Source organism: Bufo bufo, chromosome 1 (assembly GCF_905171765.1).
Source record: "Bufo bufo chromosome 1, aBufBuf1.1, whole genome shotgun sequence".
Taxonomy (NCBI): domain Eukaryota; kingdom Metazoa; phylum Chordata; class Amphibia; order Anura; family Bufonidae; genus Bufo; species Bufo bufo.
This window is the reverse complement of record NC_053389.1, coordinates 662,441,134-662,456,955: the sequence shown is the minus strand read 5'-3', so window position 1 is coordinate 662,456,955 and position 15,822 is coordinate 662,441,134. Positions and strand designations below refer to the sequence as shown.

The following is a 15,822-nucleotide window of genomic DNA, read 5'->3' as shown; positions in this document are numbered from 1 at the left end:
ACTCCCTTTAAGTGGAGTTTCTTCATTACTCATTTTATACTTTTTAGGCTCGATTCAGGAGACTACACAGTTACGGATGCAGCTTCAGCAGTTGCAATCCTCGAAACTAATAAGTGACGGCATGAACAAGGCTTTGCAGGTCAGTGCGTAGTTGTACAGTTGCCTACAAAGTGTAAGCTCTTTCAAACAATACTGGGATGGAACTTTTTTTTTATTGGCTGCTAGTCATATAAACTTGAACTATGCAATGCATTATTTTTTTATTTATTATTTAGGTTGAAATAAAGGAATTAAAAGAGCAAATTACCATGTACGAGTCTGCTGCCAAACTGGGAGTTTTTATCAGTGGTGAAGAGGAACAAGAACTATCCGATTCTTATGTGGATCTGGGTATTAGGAAAGTTAATTGGCAGAAATCACGATTCAACAGGTACTTTATAAATTCTGTCTTAGAGGACTTTTCACCTTGAAAAACAATGTGAACCAAGTATGCTGCCATGGAGAGCGGCGCCCGGGGATCTCACTGCACTTACTATTATACCTGGGCGCCGCTCCGTTCTCCCGTTATCCCCTCCGGTATCTTTACTCACTAAGTTATAGTAGGCGGAGTATGCCCTTGTCCTGTGGGCGTCTCCTTCTCCTAGGCTGTAGCGCTGGCCAATCGCAGCGCACAGCTCACAGCCTGGGAGAAAAAAACTTTCCAGGCTGTGAGCTGTGCGCTGCGATTGGCCAGCGCTGCAGCCTAGGAGAAGGAGACGCCCACAGGACAAGGGCAGACACCGCCTACTATAACTTAGTGAGTGAAGATACCGGAGGACATAACTGGAGAACGGAGCGGCGCCCGGGGATAATAGTAAGTGCAGTGAGATCCCCGGGCGCCGCTCTCCATGGCAGCATACTTAGAGTTCACAATGTTTTTCAAGGTGAAAGGTCCTCTTTAAGTAATGTAGCGTTGTAGTTATTTTTCCTAGAAAGGACATGAGCTCTCCACATATTCATACATTTTTCATTATCACCCATGTCTGGGATGCCCCAAAAATCTGTGTCCAGCATATATAGAATCTGTCAGCACAAAATGCAGCATGTTATAGAGCAGTAGAAGCAGAGCAGATTAATAATATAGTTTTGTGTGAAACCACTAGGAGGCAACACTAAGCAGAAAAAGTGTTAGCTTCTCTTACGGGTACTTTCACACTTGCGGCAGAGGATTCCGTCAGGCAGTTCCGTCGCCGGAACTGCCTGCTGGATCCGTCTCTCCGGTGTCATCCGGAAAGCCGGATCCGTTTTTCCGGAACGCTTAATGCCGGATTCGGTACTAATACACTTCAATGTAAATTAATGCCGGATCCGGCATTCCGGTAAGTGATCAGTATTTTTGGCCGGAGAGAAAACTGCAGTATGCTGCGGTATTTTCTCCGTACAAAAACCTAGGAGGCACTGAACTGATGCATCCTGAACGGACTGCTCTCCATTCAGGATAAAACTGATCAGTTCTTTTCCAGTATTGAGCCCCTAGGACAGAACTCTGTGCCGGAAAACAAAAACGCTAGTGTGAAAGTACCCTACTATCGAGCTAATCGGTTTTAGTTTAGGGAATATGATTTAGTTTATAGTGGCTCACCCCTCCTATCACTATGGCAATGGAGATCTGCTTGGGATAAATCTTTATGTAACAAAACAGCAGGCACTCACCATCTGTATTTCATATGTATGAATTAAAAAGTTATGCTAATAAATAATATTTATTCTTAATAAAATTATATCAACTATCATAAAAAACATCATAAACTATCATAAAATGTAGACATAAAACATGAAAAGTGGGAGGAGTTTCACCAGGTCTATAGTAACCATAATTGACGGGTTAGTAGGTTAGGGACACATTAATAATAACACATGCAGTTGTTGAAGTTGCATCAATATCAGTCGGTGTACTATAAAGCTCATACTCCTATTGATAACAACCTGTATGTGGTTTTGCTGGCAATGGTCCAAGTTGCTAAGTGTTGTCAGTCAGTTCAATGATATATCCCCAGAATTGTAAGCCGTTAAAATAGTGTCTGGTCCAGTGGGTATACTCCTCTATAGACCCATTAGTGTCACAGAAGTTAATACAATGTTATTTTATTCCACTGTCTCTACTCACAAGAGACTGGGTTTCGCTTACTACAGGGGAGTCCCACCTGTAGTACAGCTACTCGCCTGACCCCGAAGATTGTCTTCTGTTGTGCGGTGTATTCCGCGCTCCGGATCGGCATCCCACGTGGTGTAACTGTGATCACGTGACTCTTTTTCTTGTGTACCTGTTTCTAGTTCTTTTGGCGCTGAGGAGCCTTTCTGCAGCCACCAGCATACAGTTCATCCAGCGTCCCTATGGAGCCCGGACGCTGGAAGGCGCTATCTACACGCTCCTAGCTGTGGTGGCCCACTTGGTGACTGTCTCCTCAAGGAGGGACTGCAGTCCGATCCAGGATCTATTCTCTATTCTTTCTGTGGTTTCAGTTCGTCCTCATGTTCATCTTGCTAATACACATAGGGCCAGATTTATCATTACTCTGACAGCTCACTCCACTTTAACATATGGCTAAAGTCAGTTTTAGCCAAGTCAGATTTATGATCGGCCCTTTAAGACTGTAATAAATGTGGTTTGATGGTAGCAGTTTATCCGTCAGTAAGCAGCTTTACAAAAGTCGCACATCTTTACGAAAAAGTCGCACATTTTTATGAAAAAGTCGCATGTTCTATTAAAAAGTCTCATAAGATAAGCATGGTCCTCACTGGAGTGAAATTGCAACTTTTTTGCGACTTTTTAAATGGTCCCAATAGTAAATCTGTCTAGAGATTAATTTACATAAGAAAACACGCCCACTTTCAGAAAACTGGCGAGCATAGTGCAGAGCAGAAAAAAGTCGCAAATTTGTGCGCAGTTTTAGCGTTTGGGACTTTTTTGGGGACTTTTTCGCTCCATTATTCTGACCTGAGCTAATGATAAATCTGGCCCATAGTTTTCTTCCTCCTGTTCTTTCTATTCCAGTTTCATAGTTTTTTCTTCAGCGGGGGTTGGTCTTGGAGTTTTCACTCTAGTGGAGCAGATTCTTCCCCATGGGTTACACCCTATGGGTCCCCTTTGCAAGAGAGAGTTAAACCAGCACCTCCAAACTATAGATAGAGAGTCCAGGTGCATGATACCATGGCTGCAATGCAAAAGCAAACACGAACTACAAGTAGCAGCACAAGACACATGCAAACACTGAAAACATGAAATAAATGTAAACTGCATTACTGCTATACTTACTACATACAGGGGAGGACACAGACAGCAAAGGGCCACTGTGCAAAGAATGTACCTGGGCCCCCCAAAACCACACATACAAATATAAACATATATGTGCAAATAAAAAAAACATCTTGTTAATATAGGTCAATATGTTTACAGTATATTTTTTCATACTAGACAACGCCTCTAACTCCGCGCAGAGCATAATTATACACACCCAGTCCCCTTAATGCCCCCCACGTAGTAATTATTTCCCCTTTGTACCTGCACATAGTAGTAATGCCCGCACTGTGCACCCTTCACAGCAGTTATGCCCAGATATGCGTTCATTTCACAGTGGTTATGTCCAGATATATGCACCCTTCACAGTAGCTATGCCCATATTTATGCCCCCTACACACTAGCTATGCCCAGATATGTGCCCCCTTCATGGTAGCTATGCCCAGATATGTGCCCCCTTCATGGTAGCTATGCCCAGATATGTGCCCCCTTCACGGTAGCTATGCCAAGATATGTGCCCCCTTCACGGTAGCTATGCCCAGATATGTGCCCCCTTCACGGTAGCTATGCCCAGATATGTGCCCCCTTCACGGTAGCTATGCCCAGATATGTGCCCCCTTCACGGTAGCTTTGCCCAGATATGTGCCCCCTTCACGGTAGCTTTGCCCAGATATGTGCCCCCTTCACGGTAGCTATGCCCAGATATGTGCCCCCTTCATGGTAGCTATGCCCAGATATGTACCCCCTTCACGGTAGCTATGCCCAGATATGTGGCCTTTTCATGGTAGCTATGCCCAGATATGTGCCCCTTCACAGGAAGTTAAAGAAGAAAAAACTCCCTCATGCTTGCACAATTAAAGGGCTGACCTGTTACATGTGCTCTTGGCAGCTGAAGGCATCTGTGTTATAATTCCTGTCCTCTCCCTACAGTCTTCTATATGATACAGTCCTATGTAAATAACCTCTCTTCCTTAGTCTTCTAGAAGATAGAGTCCCATATAAATAACTTGAATCCCCTCCTTCAGCCCCCTCCAACACATAGTCCCATGTAAATAACATCAGTGATGGTCAGTTCGCAGTGTTCGCCAGCACATGCGGGCTGCCATCTTTAGTAAGGTAGACTCACCCGTCCGGCGATGCACAGGTAAGCCCTTACCTGTGCCGGGAGCCGGACTGAAATCAAATGCAGTCACCGGGAGCAGGCAGTTCCGAGAACAGCCGCCGGGGGCCTTCATCGGGCTGTTCTTGGAACTGCCTGCTCCCGGTGACTGCATTTGATTTCAGACCGGCTCGCGGCACAGGTAAGGGCTTACCTGTGCATCACCGGACGGGTGAGTCTACCTTACTAAAGATGGCAGCCCGCATGTGTTCACTGCCCTCCAGTCCTCTATAATATTCAGTCCCATGTAAATAACACCAGTCCTCTCCCTCCAAAGTTCTAGAACACAGTCCCATGTAAATACCATCTTTCTTAGTCTTGTATAATATCCAGTCCCATGTAAATAACACCAGTCATTTTTCCCCAATCCTCTATAACCTACAGTCCCATGTAACGAACACCCCTCCTCTCCCTTCAGCCGTTCTAACATACAGTCCCAGTTAAATAACATTTTTCCCTCCCACTAAGCAGGGAGGAGGTTTTAATAAGGGTTAACCACATCTCCCAGCATTTCTCTGGCACTCATTCATTCCATGGTATCACAGGTCTATTCGACTTCTCTGCATTGCACCAATCACATGATGGTGACCTCATCACAGGTCCTACCACCACTACCACTGTTGAAAAGATCACATGACTAGGAGTTCATTACAGGTCCTTCAGCTATGGAGTTTAAGCAGAATGAGCAGCAGATACACAGTGGTCCTTATCAGGACCCCCCAAATGCCCCTACCTCTTACCAGCACCCGAAGGTTACCAGATTACCCTGTTGGCAGAGGAAGGGAGGGGAAAAAACTAATAAAATAAAGAAAAAAAAACATCTTTGCTAGCACTGGGATGGGCCCCCTCCCTCTCTGGGCCCCTGTGCAGCTGAATCAGCTGCACAGGCGGTATGTCCCTCCCTGCTTTGTGCATATTTTTGATAAACTATATATAAAGCGGGCACAGGTGCACACTACCATGGCTGCAGTGCAAAAGCAAACAAGAACTAAAAGTACCAGCACACAGCTTCATGCATAAAGACATATGCAAACATAGAAAACATGAGTAAATGTAAACTGCATTACCACTATTAGTGGTGAGCAAAATGAGCTTCGGATCATAGATCCAAAGTGGCTTCGGTCAAAATCTCCTCCTTTTTTTATGCTGTATGAATTGCTGTACTTACTGTATGAAAATTAGAAGCACTTTGCACATGTTTTTTAAATCAAGAATATGTTGGGCCCATCTACCAGCGACAAGGAGGCTTCTATCAGACAGGAGTCTTGCCTCTCCTGGGCTTTTGGCCTACAAATCTTGCGTCATTCCACGGCTTTTTGGAATGTCTACTACAGTCCTCTGTCTGGTTTGTGGCCTGTTTGATTGTTTTCTTCCATTCGCAAGGTGCCTGTGTTTGCAGTCTGTTTTGGCTCTCATTCTGCCTAAAGCCTACTCAGTTCTGGTAATTTCCGATCAAGACCTCTTGGTCTCTCACCCTTCTTCAGCCGGTGTGACTCTCGTCCCTAATCTGCTAGTGTGTCACACCATTGTCTGTCCTTTGTTTCCTAAGTATCCATAGATGCACCCTGGTTGCTGAATTCTTTACCAGATGAGCTATAGTTTTACCACTTAGTTCCCCCAATGTTTCCAATTCTGCAGCTTTGGTCCTCACCTCTGGTTTCATTTTACAGACTGAAGCGGTGACATAGCTGTCTAAGGCACATAACCACTGCAGCCAACCTCCGGTCTCGTATGCCCTTGGGGTACTCAGCTTAATGACATTGTAATGCTCTCATGTTTCCATTATTTGCTATGTTAATATCATTATAGATAGATAGATAGATAGAGATATAGATAGATAGATAGATAGAGATATATAGATAGATAATTTTTTTTTTTTTTTTATGTTTTATTTTTTTTGTTATGCATTTCTAGGGTGATGCCTATTAATGGTCTTAGGAAAGATCTTTCATCTGAGGAGATTATTATGGAGCTGAAAGCAGAACTTGAACGCTCCTTCTGCAGTAACAAAGCAAAACGACAGCAAATTGTTCAGCTGCAATCGGATCTGAAAGGATATCAGCTAAAAACTGAGGAACTGAAAAAGTTACTGGAAAGTGCTGAAAAAGAGACCAAGGAATGCAAGGTGAGCGTCTGCTGTATTTGTGTGAGTCTAAGGCATTATGTCTCTCTGGATGGGTGTGTACTGTATGTAGGTCATGCTGCATTGTATACGTTTATCTAGGCGACGATGACTGGCTTTATTTCCATTCTACTTTTGTTTTTGGATGGTAGGCCAGTTCAAATAACTTTGATAGACTGTTGGATTCTACATCTCCACCTAGACCAGTAGCTGATACAGACCAGGAGATTCAACGACTGCAATTGGAAAAGCAACAGCTGCAGCAAGAAATTGAGGTAGAAAATACAGCGTCCAGTGGTGATAGTGGTAGTGGTGGTGGTAGTGGTGGTAGTGGTGGTGGTGGTGGTGGTGGTAGTGGTAGTGGTAGTGGTAGTGGTAGTGGTGGTGGTGGTAGTGATAGTGGTAGTGATAGTGATAGTAGTGGTGGTGGTGGTGGTGGTGGTAGTGATAGTGGTAGTGGTGGTGGTGGTGGTAGTGGTGGTAATTTTGTATAATCTATTACAATTGCAACTTGAATTGTGGTCGGTTTAAATACAAATCTGTAATGGCTGTCACTAATGCAACTTGCCATCTTTACCAAGATATTTCTTTCTTTTCGAATTGTCCACAATTGTTTCTTTTTATTCTCTGTAGAAACAATTGCTGTGTATTAAAGAACTTGCCACAAATGAGGCGAAATTGAAGGCCGCGAACCAGCAACTCTGCAGCCAAATGAGACAAATGTTTGAAGACTTTGATAAAGATAAGAAGGAGTCTATTGACAGGTGCCAACAGAACCTTTGTGTCTTGTGCTTAGGCTAGGTGCACCCTTGTGCCTAGATTTCAGTATTCTGTTCTGCCATGGGATCAGAATACCTGAATGGCCACATCATATGCCGGACCCTGCTCGATCCCCTTCACTATACTGGGGTCCGCTTGGTTCTGGTGTGAGTGCAGACATTTAGCGCTGTTGCAGGTTCCTTTTTTATTTTTGCTGGAACCTTCGCCGCAGATGTGCGCATAGCTTTAACTGTTTGGCTTTGACGAGATCAATATATTGGATTCCTTAGTATAGGGTCTCATTCACACATCAGTGATTTCCATCAGTAATTGTGAGCCAGAACCAGGATTGGAGCCTCCACAGAGATGAGGTTTAAGAGAAACATCTGCACCTGTTCTGTGTTTAGAGTCGCCCCTGGCTTTGGCTCAAAATCACTGATGGAAATCACTGACCGAACACTGACGTGTGAATGAGGCATAAAGGTGGCTATACACTTTACTTGTTGCCTGGCAGATATTCCACCTGACTCCTCCATACACAATGGTCTTGGTCATTTGAGCATACATGTGTCCTCAGTAAGTAGAGGGGTTTAACCTGCTGCCAGGCACTCTTGGTAGTGGCTTATCTCTCTTGAAAATTAAAGGATTGGGCATGTTGTATTTAACCCATTCAGCCACTGTGACATACCAGTACTTCACAGTGGCTGAGGCGTTGTATGGAGCGCTCTGCTGCAGTGTGCCCGCTCAATACGTATAGGATTCCGGTAGTATAATACAGCAGACACCCAGCCACAGTGACGGGGAACAGCGATCACACTGAACCTTGTCATTTAACCCCTCAGATGCCGCTATAAACACTGATCACAGCATCTGTGAGGTAAGGCAGAGGGATGCGGCTCCCTCTGCCTTCAGATCGGAGCCTCCACTGTGAAATCGTGGGGGCTCTGATGGGTTACTGTGGCAGCCTGGATCCTTCTGAAGCTTCCCAGGTCTGCCATGGTAAACTCCCTGCCAAGCTGTGCACGTAGCATTAGGTTGAATGGGACAAGGGTTCAAAAGATCCCAGGCTGTAGACTCCTAAGGGGGTTAAACAAAAAAAAGAAATAAATAAACATATTAGGAATTGCTGCATCTGAAAATGTCTGAAGTCTTTAAATATTTAAAAAAAATTTCCTGTGCGGTGAATGCTGTAACGAAAAAAAAATTAAAACCAAACAATTCGCAGTTTTTTGTCACCTTTTTTCCCCACTACAAAATTGAATAGCAGTGATCAAAAAGTCATACGTACCAATAAAAACTACAGTTTGTCCCACACAAAAAAAGCCCTCATACAGTGGCTGTCAGAAAAAGTTTTTTTTTTTTTAAAGCAGTAAATAAATAAAAAACTATGAGTTTGATATCACTGTATTCGTATTGAGCTACAGAATAAAGACGTCATATCATTGTTCACTTGCGCTAAAACTGTGATGTCAAAAACCCCCAATTTAACCCCACAAAGATTTTTTAGATTTTTTTTTTTTCTTATTTTCCAATAACAGACATTGTAACTTAAATAGTGCCCTTTAAAAAAGACAACTTGGGCTACTTTCACACTAGTGGCAGTCTTCTCCGGCAGGTGAACAGCTTGCCGGATCCGTGCTGCCGCTAGTGCACTTGTGCCGCCGGTGATCCGCTCCGGCCCCATTAACTATAATGGGGGCGGGCCGGAGTTCTGGCGGCAGCACGACAAACCTGCCGAGAGGCAGACGGAATAAATTATGTATCCGGCAAAAGATAAGCAGTCTTATGGCTATATGAACAGAAAATGTAAAAAATTATGACTATTGGTATATGGGGAGAAAAAAATGAAAATGCAAAACCTAAAATGGGTATGGTACTTAAGGGGTTAAACGTTTCTTTGTTCGGAAATCCGTCTTCAGGGGGAGTTGGGACACCCCAATACACTTTAGATGGTCCACTGGTTCTGCCAAAATCGGCAGATCTGGCCGACATTCACGTTAATGCCCTGTGTTCCCATAGGCGAGACTCCAGTACTAATATGCAGTTTTTATTGCAATGTTGGAAATCTTTGCAGCAGAGGCTTCCATGTTTGTACAAATGTTCATATTCGATGTTGACTTATGACTCCTTGCGTTTGCAGGTGTGAGCGCACATATGAACAGCATCACGAAGACATTAAGAACCATATAAGAACGGAATTGAGTGAGATATTTGAAGCGGAGAAGCAATATCAGTGTCGGGCTTATGAGGCTGAAATAGCTAACTTACAGTAAGACATTTCAGTTCCCTCTATCTAATAGGTGTTGATGTGTGATTACAGTACTTTCACACCAGAATATATGTATTGCAGGTCTCGGATCACGGAGTTGACCAATGAGATGACAGCAGTGCAGGAATGTTATATAGCAGTCTGTAAAGAGAAGGATGCTCTAGAAGATAATCTCAGAGACAGCATAAAAAAGGAATATCAGCAGAGTGAAGAAAAGGTACTTCGATGTTTTAATCTGTTGATATAACGTAATATAAAATCGTTACAATGCCAAACTAAAAATGTTAAATTGGATCTTATTTTTTTTTTGCAAGTGGAGAGAAAAACTGCAAGACATGGAAAAGTCTGCGCAAACTCAGACAATGGAGCTAGAATTGAAACACCAAGCATCTTTGTTTGACGTAAAGGCCCAGTGGGAGAAAGAAAGGGAATGCACGATAAAAGAACAGTTGGAATTGGCAAAAGGAAGCTGGACAAAGGAGCAGGAGAAGGTGTGTAGACAATATATCACTTGATTTGGACCACAATATGAATACCCGAGGGAATGCTCTTACATATAGATACTTGTGACAGTCACTTTTGTGAAGCCTGTGATTTTCGATTTTTTTTTTAAATTTTTTTTTTATTATTACATTATACTTATTTTGAGTTACAAATAATTTTTTCGATTTTTCTTTATTAACAATATGGAATTCTTTTTGTCCTTTCCGTCATCTAAGTCTACTTTCACACTCGCGTTTTTGGCTTTCCGTTTGTGAGATCCGTTCAGGGCTCTCATAAGCGGTCCAAAACTGATCTGTTTTGCCCTAATGCATTCTGAATGGAAAAAGGATCTGCTCAGAATGCATCACTTTGCCTCCGTTCCATCTCTATTCTGCTCTGGAGGCGGACACCAAAACGCTGACGAAACTGAGCCAAACGGATCCGTCCTGGCACACTATGTAAGTCAGAGGGAACGGATCCGTTTTCTGGCACAATAGAAAACGGATCCCTCTCCCATTGACTTTCAATGGAGTTCAAGACTGATCCATCTTGGCTATGTTACAGATAATGCAAACGGATCCGTTCATGACGGATGCATGCGCAGGGCTGTGGAGTCAGAGTCGAGGAATCAGAGGCAATTTTGGGTACCTGGAGTAGGAGTCGGCAAAAAATGAACCGACTCCGACTCCTACTAGATTTAAATTGGAATAAAAAAAAAGCAAGTTTAAATGTCCCAATTCACAAAAAGTCCTAATTTAATTACCGTATTTTTCACCTTATAAGATGCACCTAGATTTTTGAGGAGGAAAATAAGAAAAAAAAAAAAATTGAACCAAAAGGTGTGCTTTTGGTGGGTTTTGAACTAATGGTGGTCTGTGGGTGGCACTGTTATGGGGGCATCTGTGGGTGGCACTGTTATGGGGGCATCATCATATAATACATGACAATATCTTTCTAACAAAGCTAGAACCAGCCTTGTACCTCGCATGGATCCAGAGATCTCCCCTTCGTTGTTCCAATTGCTCTGCTAGATTTATTTCAAGCTGGGAGTTCAGGGGACGTGGCCTTTTTGCTGCTCAGGGAGTGTGGGTCTTGTCTGATGCAGCTCTCTCCCTATCACAACTCGGGGGACAGTTGGATCCGGATGGAACTGATCATGTGCGTCCACCTCAACGAGGTGGACAGAGAAATAAGCAAAAGAACAAACAGCAGGTGGCCCTATACAGATACATTTCATTGAATAACTCAGTGGCTGTACTACATTTCTAAATGCATGCAATTATAAAAGTATTCAGATCCAGGTGATGGTTTTAAAATTGCTGAATATTTAGGTGGGGCAACCCACCAGAACAGATACAACTTTAAGTGTAGATTAAAGCGGTTGTCCTGGAGAACGCTTCTATTCCAATGCTTACCAGGTCTCCACTGAAATGTTGATTGGTTATTCGTGTTGTACATAATTGCTGGCAGTTTTACAATTATGTAGAGGATTCCTTGTTTTCTTTTTTTTATTAGGAAACTAAATTAAGAATTCAAGAGCTGGAGAACCAGTGGAGACAGAAACTAGATAGAGACGTTCAAGAGGCCAGATCAAAGTCGCTGCAGAACTTAGAAGACCATGCAATACAGACAGAGGAGACTTCGACCACACAATCTACATTAGAAGCTGAGCGGCTAGATGAATTAAAACTTCAACTTCATAATGCTGTGCAAGAGAAAGAGAGGGCTATCCGGGAAGCCCAACTAGATCTGGAAACACGGCATCGGGAGGATATTTCAAAGCAGGTATTCTTTGTGTGATGTCTTCATGACAACCACACTGTGTTATATATCTTTTATCTTTTTTACTTCTTACTGTGATTCGAAGTAGAATAACTGGCTTCAACAGATAATCCAGAAAAGTTCACCATAGAAACATAGTTGTATCCATCATTTACATAGATTTCGGTTCATCCTACTGAGCAAAATATACATCCTATGCCATAACAAATGATTGTTATATATCTTTTATCTTTTTTACTTCTTTACTGTCCACATTTAGTTAGTTTCCCCTGCAGATGTGGAAGAATAAGATGAAACTATTCTTTTGAGAACACAACTGGGCTTGGTTTGACTGGCCCATAAACAGACTAAGAACCTAAAATAGTAAAGGAATATTCCAGCCATTAACATTTATCGCCTGTCCACTGGATGGGTGATAATAGTTCAGTCAGTTCACAGGTGTAAAAGGATGTCCCGAAATTTGCCTCAGCATATGCCACTGTATAGCCATACAGTAGTGTAATGTTACCCAAAAACTCTTATGGGGGAAATAAATAATTGTATGCATGCAGTATATATTTCTCATGGAATACCTCTGCATGGAATAACACAGCTGACGAACTATTACATACAGCAAAAAATAATAAACCAAATAACAGTGTAGCACAATATACTGCCCCAAAAGCTGCCATCAATAGCTACCATCTTCTGTCCTCTTCTAGTTGTCTATGGAGAAGGGGGCTTAGGAGGTGAGATGCGCAGCAGTTGAATTCAGGAGGACATGTGCGGTCACTGGCTGGGTACATGAGTACCTGATTCCTTACAGCATTAATTACTGTTGAGGGCTCTTTACAGTATGTACCTGGTCATCGGCCCACCGGCAAATTTCCCTGAAGTGTCTATGGCCTGTCCGCCCCTGCTGTGAATGTAGCCTAAGATTCTATATTAAACTTTCATTTTATCATGTTGGACCAAGAATTCTTTCATGCATAAAAAAAATACTATTCTAGCTCACCAAATGCTATTGGCTAAAACCGGCCAGACTTGAAGGAAAGTGCTCCCTGCCCGTGAAAATAGGATCACTTGTCTGCAACGTTGTCCAGTGGGAAAAAATTGGTGGCAGTCAGCTCAGAGTGGATTAAAAAAATAAATGAACTGATACTCTCCCAACCAATCAACCTTATTTCGACACTGCTCGGGTCCCCTCTGGTCTCTACTTCCTGGTCCTGTCTCCACATAGTGACTCGCCCCAGGTAGCAATTGGCCGAGCAGATATTTCCTGTGTGTTGAGACAGAACCAGGAAGGAAAGACCAACAGACACCCGAGCAGCATCAGAATGGGATCGGTACGGTATATGTTTTTTTTTGTTTTTTTTTCTTGGCTTGGTATAGACTTTTTTTAATTTTATTTTTTGACAGGTGGAATTGGCTCTAACAAAAGCTCACAAAAGGTGGTTAGAAGAACTTACTAGTTTATCAGAATACAAAGCAAACTTGAGGCTCGAGAGAGAAAAGTGGGAGAGACTTCATGATCTCAATATCAAGAAGCAGGTAAGTAAAGACAACCACATTTACAATAGTATTTTGTAAAGGTTCTTCCCAATAGGACAAAAGAAAAATGTTCTGCTATTTTCAATATTTCTGTTTTTAGGTGTAATAGTCCTTTTGGTGAAAGCCATCGCTATCTAATGGCTTATATGTATTTATTTTCTAGATATCTGATGCTGCTGCTGAAGAAAACTGGAAGTTATCAGCAGGAAAAGGGGACTACAGCAAAAATGTGAAAGAATTGGAGGAGCAAGTTGTCTCATTGAAAAGGGAACTGGAGCGGAAGAATGATGAATTCGAGGCCCAGATGAAAGTAGGACTTGGGGAGGCACGTGCTCTGTGGAGTAAAGACAGACAAGACGAAATTCAACAGATTCAGGCACAAAATGAAAATGATTATCGCACATTTTTGAATGAGCATAAGAATAAGATCAGCGAAGTTCTTTCCACAGTAAAAGCTGATTTTGAAAAGCAAAAAAATGAACTGGTTTCTCAGAAGGAAGAGGAAGTAACAGAAATGTTTAACAGGCAACTCAAGCAACGGATTTGTGAAGAATCTCTGAGAATCCAAGATCATGATAGAGAGATTTTATCTGAAATAGAGCGAATTATGTCTGACATTCATGACGAACTGGTGGAAAAACGTGTTCTAGATGCTCTGTCATATACATCGAGCAATTTAGATGCCCAGTTTTTAAATAAGCTTCGATACGGTGTACAGAAGTCTGTAAAGGGGATTGTTTACAAGGCCATTTCAAATGCAAAATCTAAGTGGAAGCAGGTACTTATTTGTATGTTTTTAAGTGAAAAATACATAGTGAGTAATTTTTTTACTTAGCCGTTCTATACATGGTCACTTTAACTACTAGACAACTTTTTGTTGAGTTTCAGAAACCTGATGAGAATTTTGCCAATCGTGAACCCAAGGTCTCCATAAGTGCACAGGACCGTTCTTATATTAGGAATACAGAAGGTACCCCCAAAAGCCATAAAAAGAACCTTTCAGAAAAACAGACAAATGGTATGTTTGTGTTGTTGTTGTTGTTGTGTTTTTTCTTTTTGACTTTTTGAAGCTTGTAACAATTGTACATGATTTGTCATCTAGGTTTTTATTAACAGTTTTTAAAGATTAACTTTTGTTTCAGTTTTTTGTACTATAAATCAATAGTACGAGTGAAGATTAGAAACTTTGTAATGTGTTTTATTATAGAAAAGTGCCTCTTTCTGCTTATCACACTCCTCTCCTCCCACAGCCCCCTTAAGTATCTCACATATAGAACGGCTAAATTTGGATAAACCACTTATACCACTAGGGTTGTTGCGGTTATCAAAATTTCGATACCCAATCTATACTTTTGTCCCCGTATCGATACGATACCGGGATTTCCATTTTTTCGATACTGGGCTGCGCTGCTGCGCAGTCTAGTATCACAGAACATGAGCGCACTGCTGTCAGCGCGCTCATGTTCCCTCAGCAGCTCAGGGGAGAAGAAAGCAGTGTCTCCCTCCCCCCTGTGCTGCTGCCGCTGCCACCAATGGGAGGAGAGAGGGGCGGAGGAGGGGCGGGCGCACTGCGCCACCAATGATGGGACTTTTCCTACACAGAGCGGCGCCCAGAGATGTCCCAGCACTTGCCATTATTCCTGGGCGCCGCTCCGTTCGCCCGCTGTGCCCCATTACGGTCTCCTCTCCTGCTCCATATGCCATTTACTATCGGTGCAATGGGGAGGAGACATCAGCTTCTCTAGTGGGCGTTCCTTCTCCCTGCACTGCGCTGCGATTGAACAGCGCTACAGCCAGGTAGAAGGAATGCCCACTAGAGAAGCTGATGTCTCCTCCCCATTTCTCCAATAGTAATTAGCATATGGAGCAGGAGAGGAGACTCTAATGGGACACAGCGGGCGAACGGAGCGGCGCCCAGGAATAATGGTAAGTGCAGGGACATTGCTGGGCACTGCTCTGTGTAGCCTAATACTGAAAGTCTGGACCCAGGAAAAGTAGTCTTTAACACATAATACAGGAGGCGGGTGCCGGCAGCAGAATCACATTGCCGGAACCCTGCCTCTGACAGGGAGCTGCGATCAGGATTAACTGCCGCTGATCTGCCAGTACCCGCCTCCTGTATTAAGGGCTTATTATAATTGGTGGCGCAGTGCGCCCCCCCCCCCCCCCCATTAATATCATTGGTGGCACAGTGCGCCGGCCCCTCTCAACCCCCCAGTATTAAATCATTGGTGGCAGTGGCCACAGGGTCCTCCCCCCTCCCCCTTTTTAGTGGCAGTGGCAGCTTCTGATCGGAGCCCCAGCAGTGTAATCCTGGGGCTCCGATCGGTTACCATGGCAGCCTGGCCGCTACTGAAGCCCTGGCTGCCATGGTAACATCCCTGATGCTATGTGCACAAAACACAGAGCAGCAGGGACAGTGTAAGGTCCTATTCACCCTG

The 15,822-nt window shown here is 43.2% G+C and overlaps 1 protein-coding gene across 6 annotated transcripts in view; it reads left to right on the top strand.

Moving 5' to 3' along the window:
• CEP152 (centrosomal protein 152) overlaps positions 1-15,822 on the top strand; it is a 66,016-nt gene that overhangs the window by 25,241 nt on the left and 24,953 nt on the right. For all 6 annotated transcript variants that reach the window (XR_005775590.1, XM_040414006.1, XM_040414002.1 and 3 more), the window contains exons 11-22: positions 48-139; positions 276-430; positions 6,351-6,561; positions 6,711-6,833; positions 7,192-7,322; positions 9,458-9,586; positions 9,668-9,803; positions 9,901-10,077; positions 11,585-11,854; positions 13,250-13,381; positions 13,545-14,159; positions 14,270-14,399. Coding sequence is in view for 5 of the 6 variants with exons in the window: in XM_040414006.1 (XP_040269940.1) it covers positions 48-139; positions 276-430; positions 6,351-6,561; positions 6,711-6,833; positions 7,192-7,322; positions 9,458-9,586; positions 9,668-9,803; positions 9,901-10,077; positions 11,585-11,854; positions 13,250-13,381; positions 13,545-14,159; positions 14,270-14,399 (2,301 nt within the window). In the remaining variant the exon portion in view is untranslated. The remainder of the gene's footprint in view (positions 1-47; positions 140-275; positions 431-6,350; positions 6,562-6,710; positions 6,834-7,191; positions 7,323-9,457; positions 9,587-9,667; positions 9,804-9,900; positions 10,078-11,584; positions 11,855-13,249; positions 13,382-13,544; positions 14,160-14,269; positions 14,400-15,822) is intronic.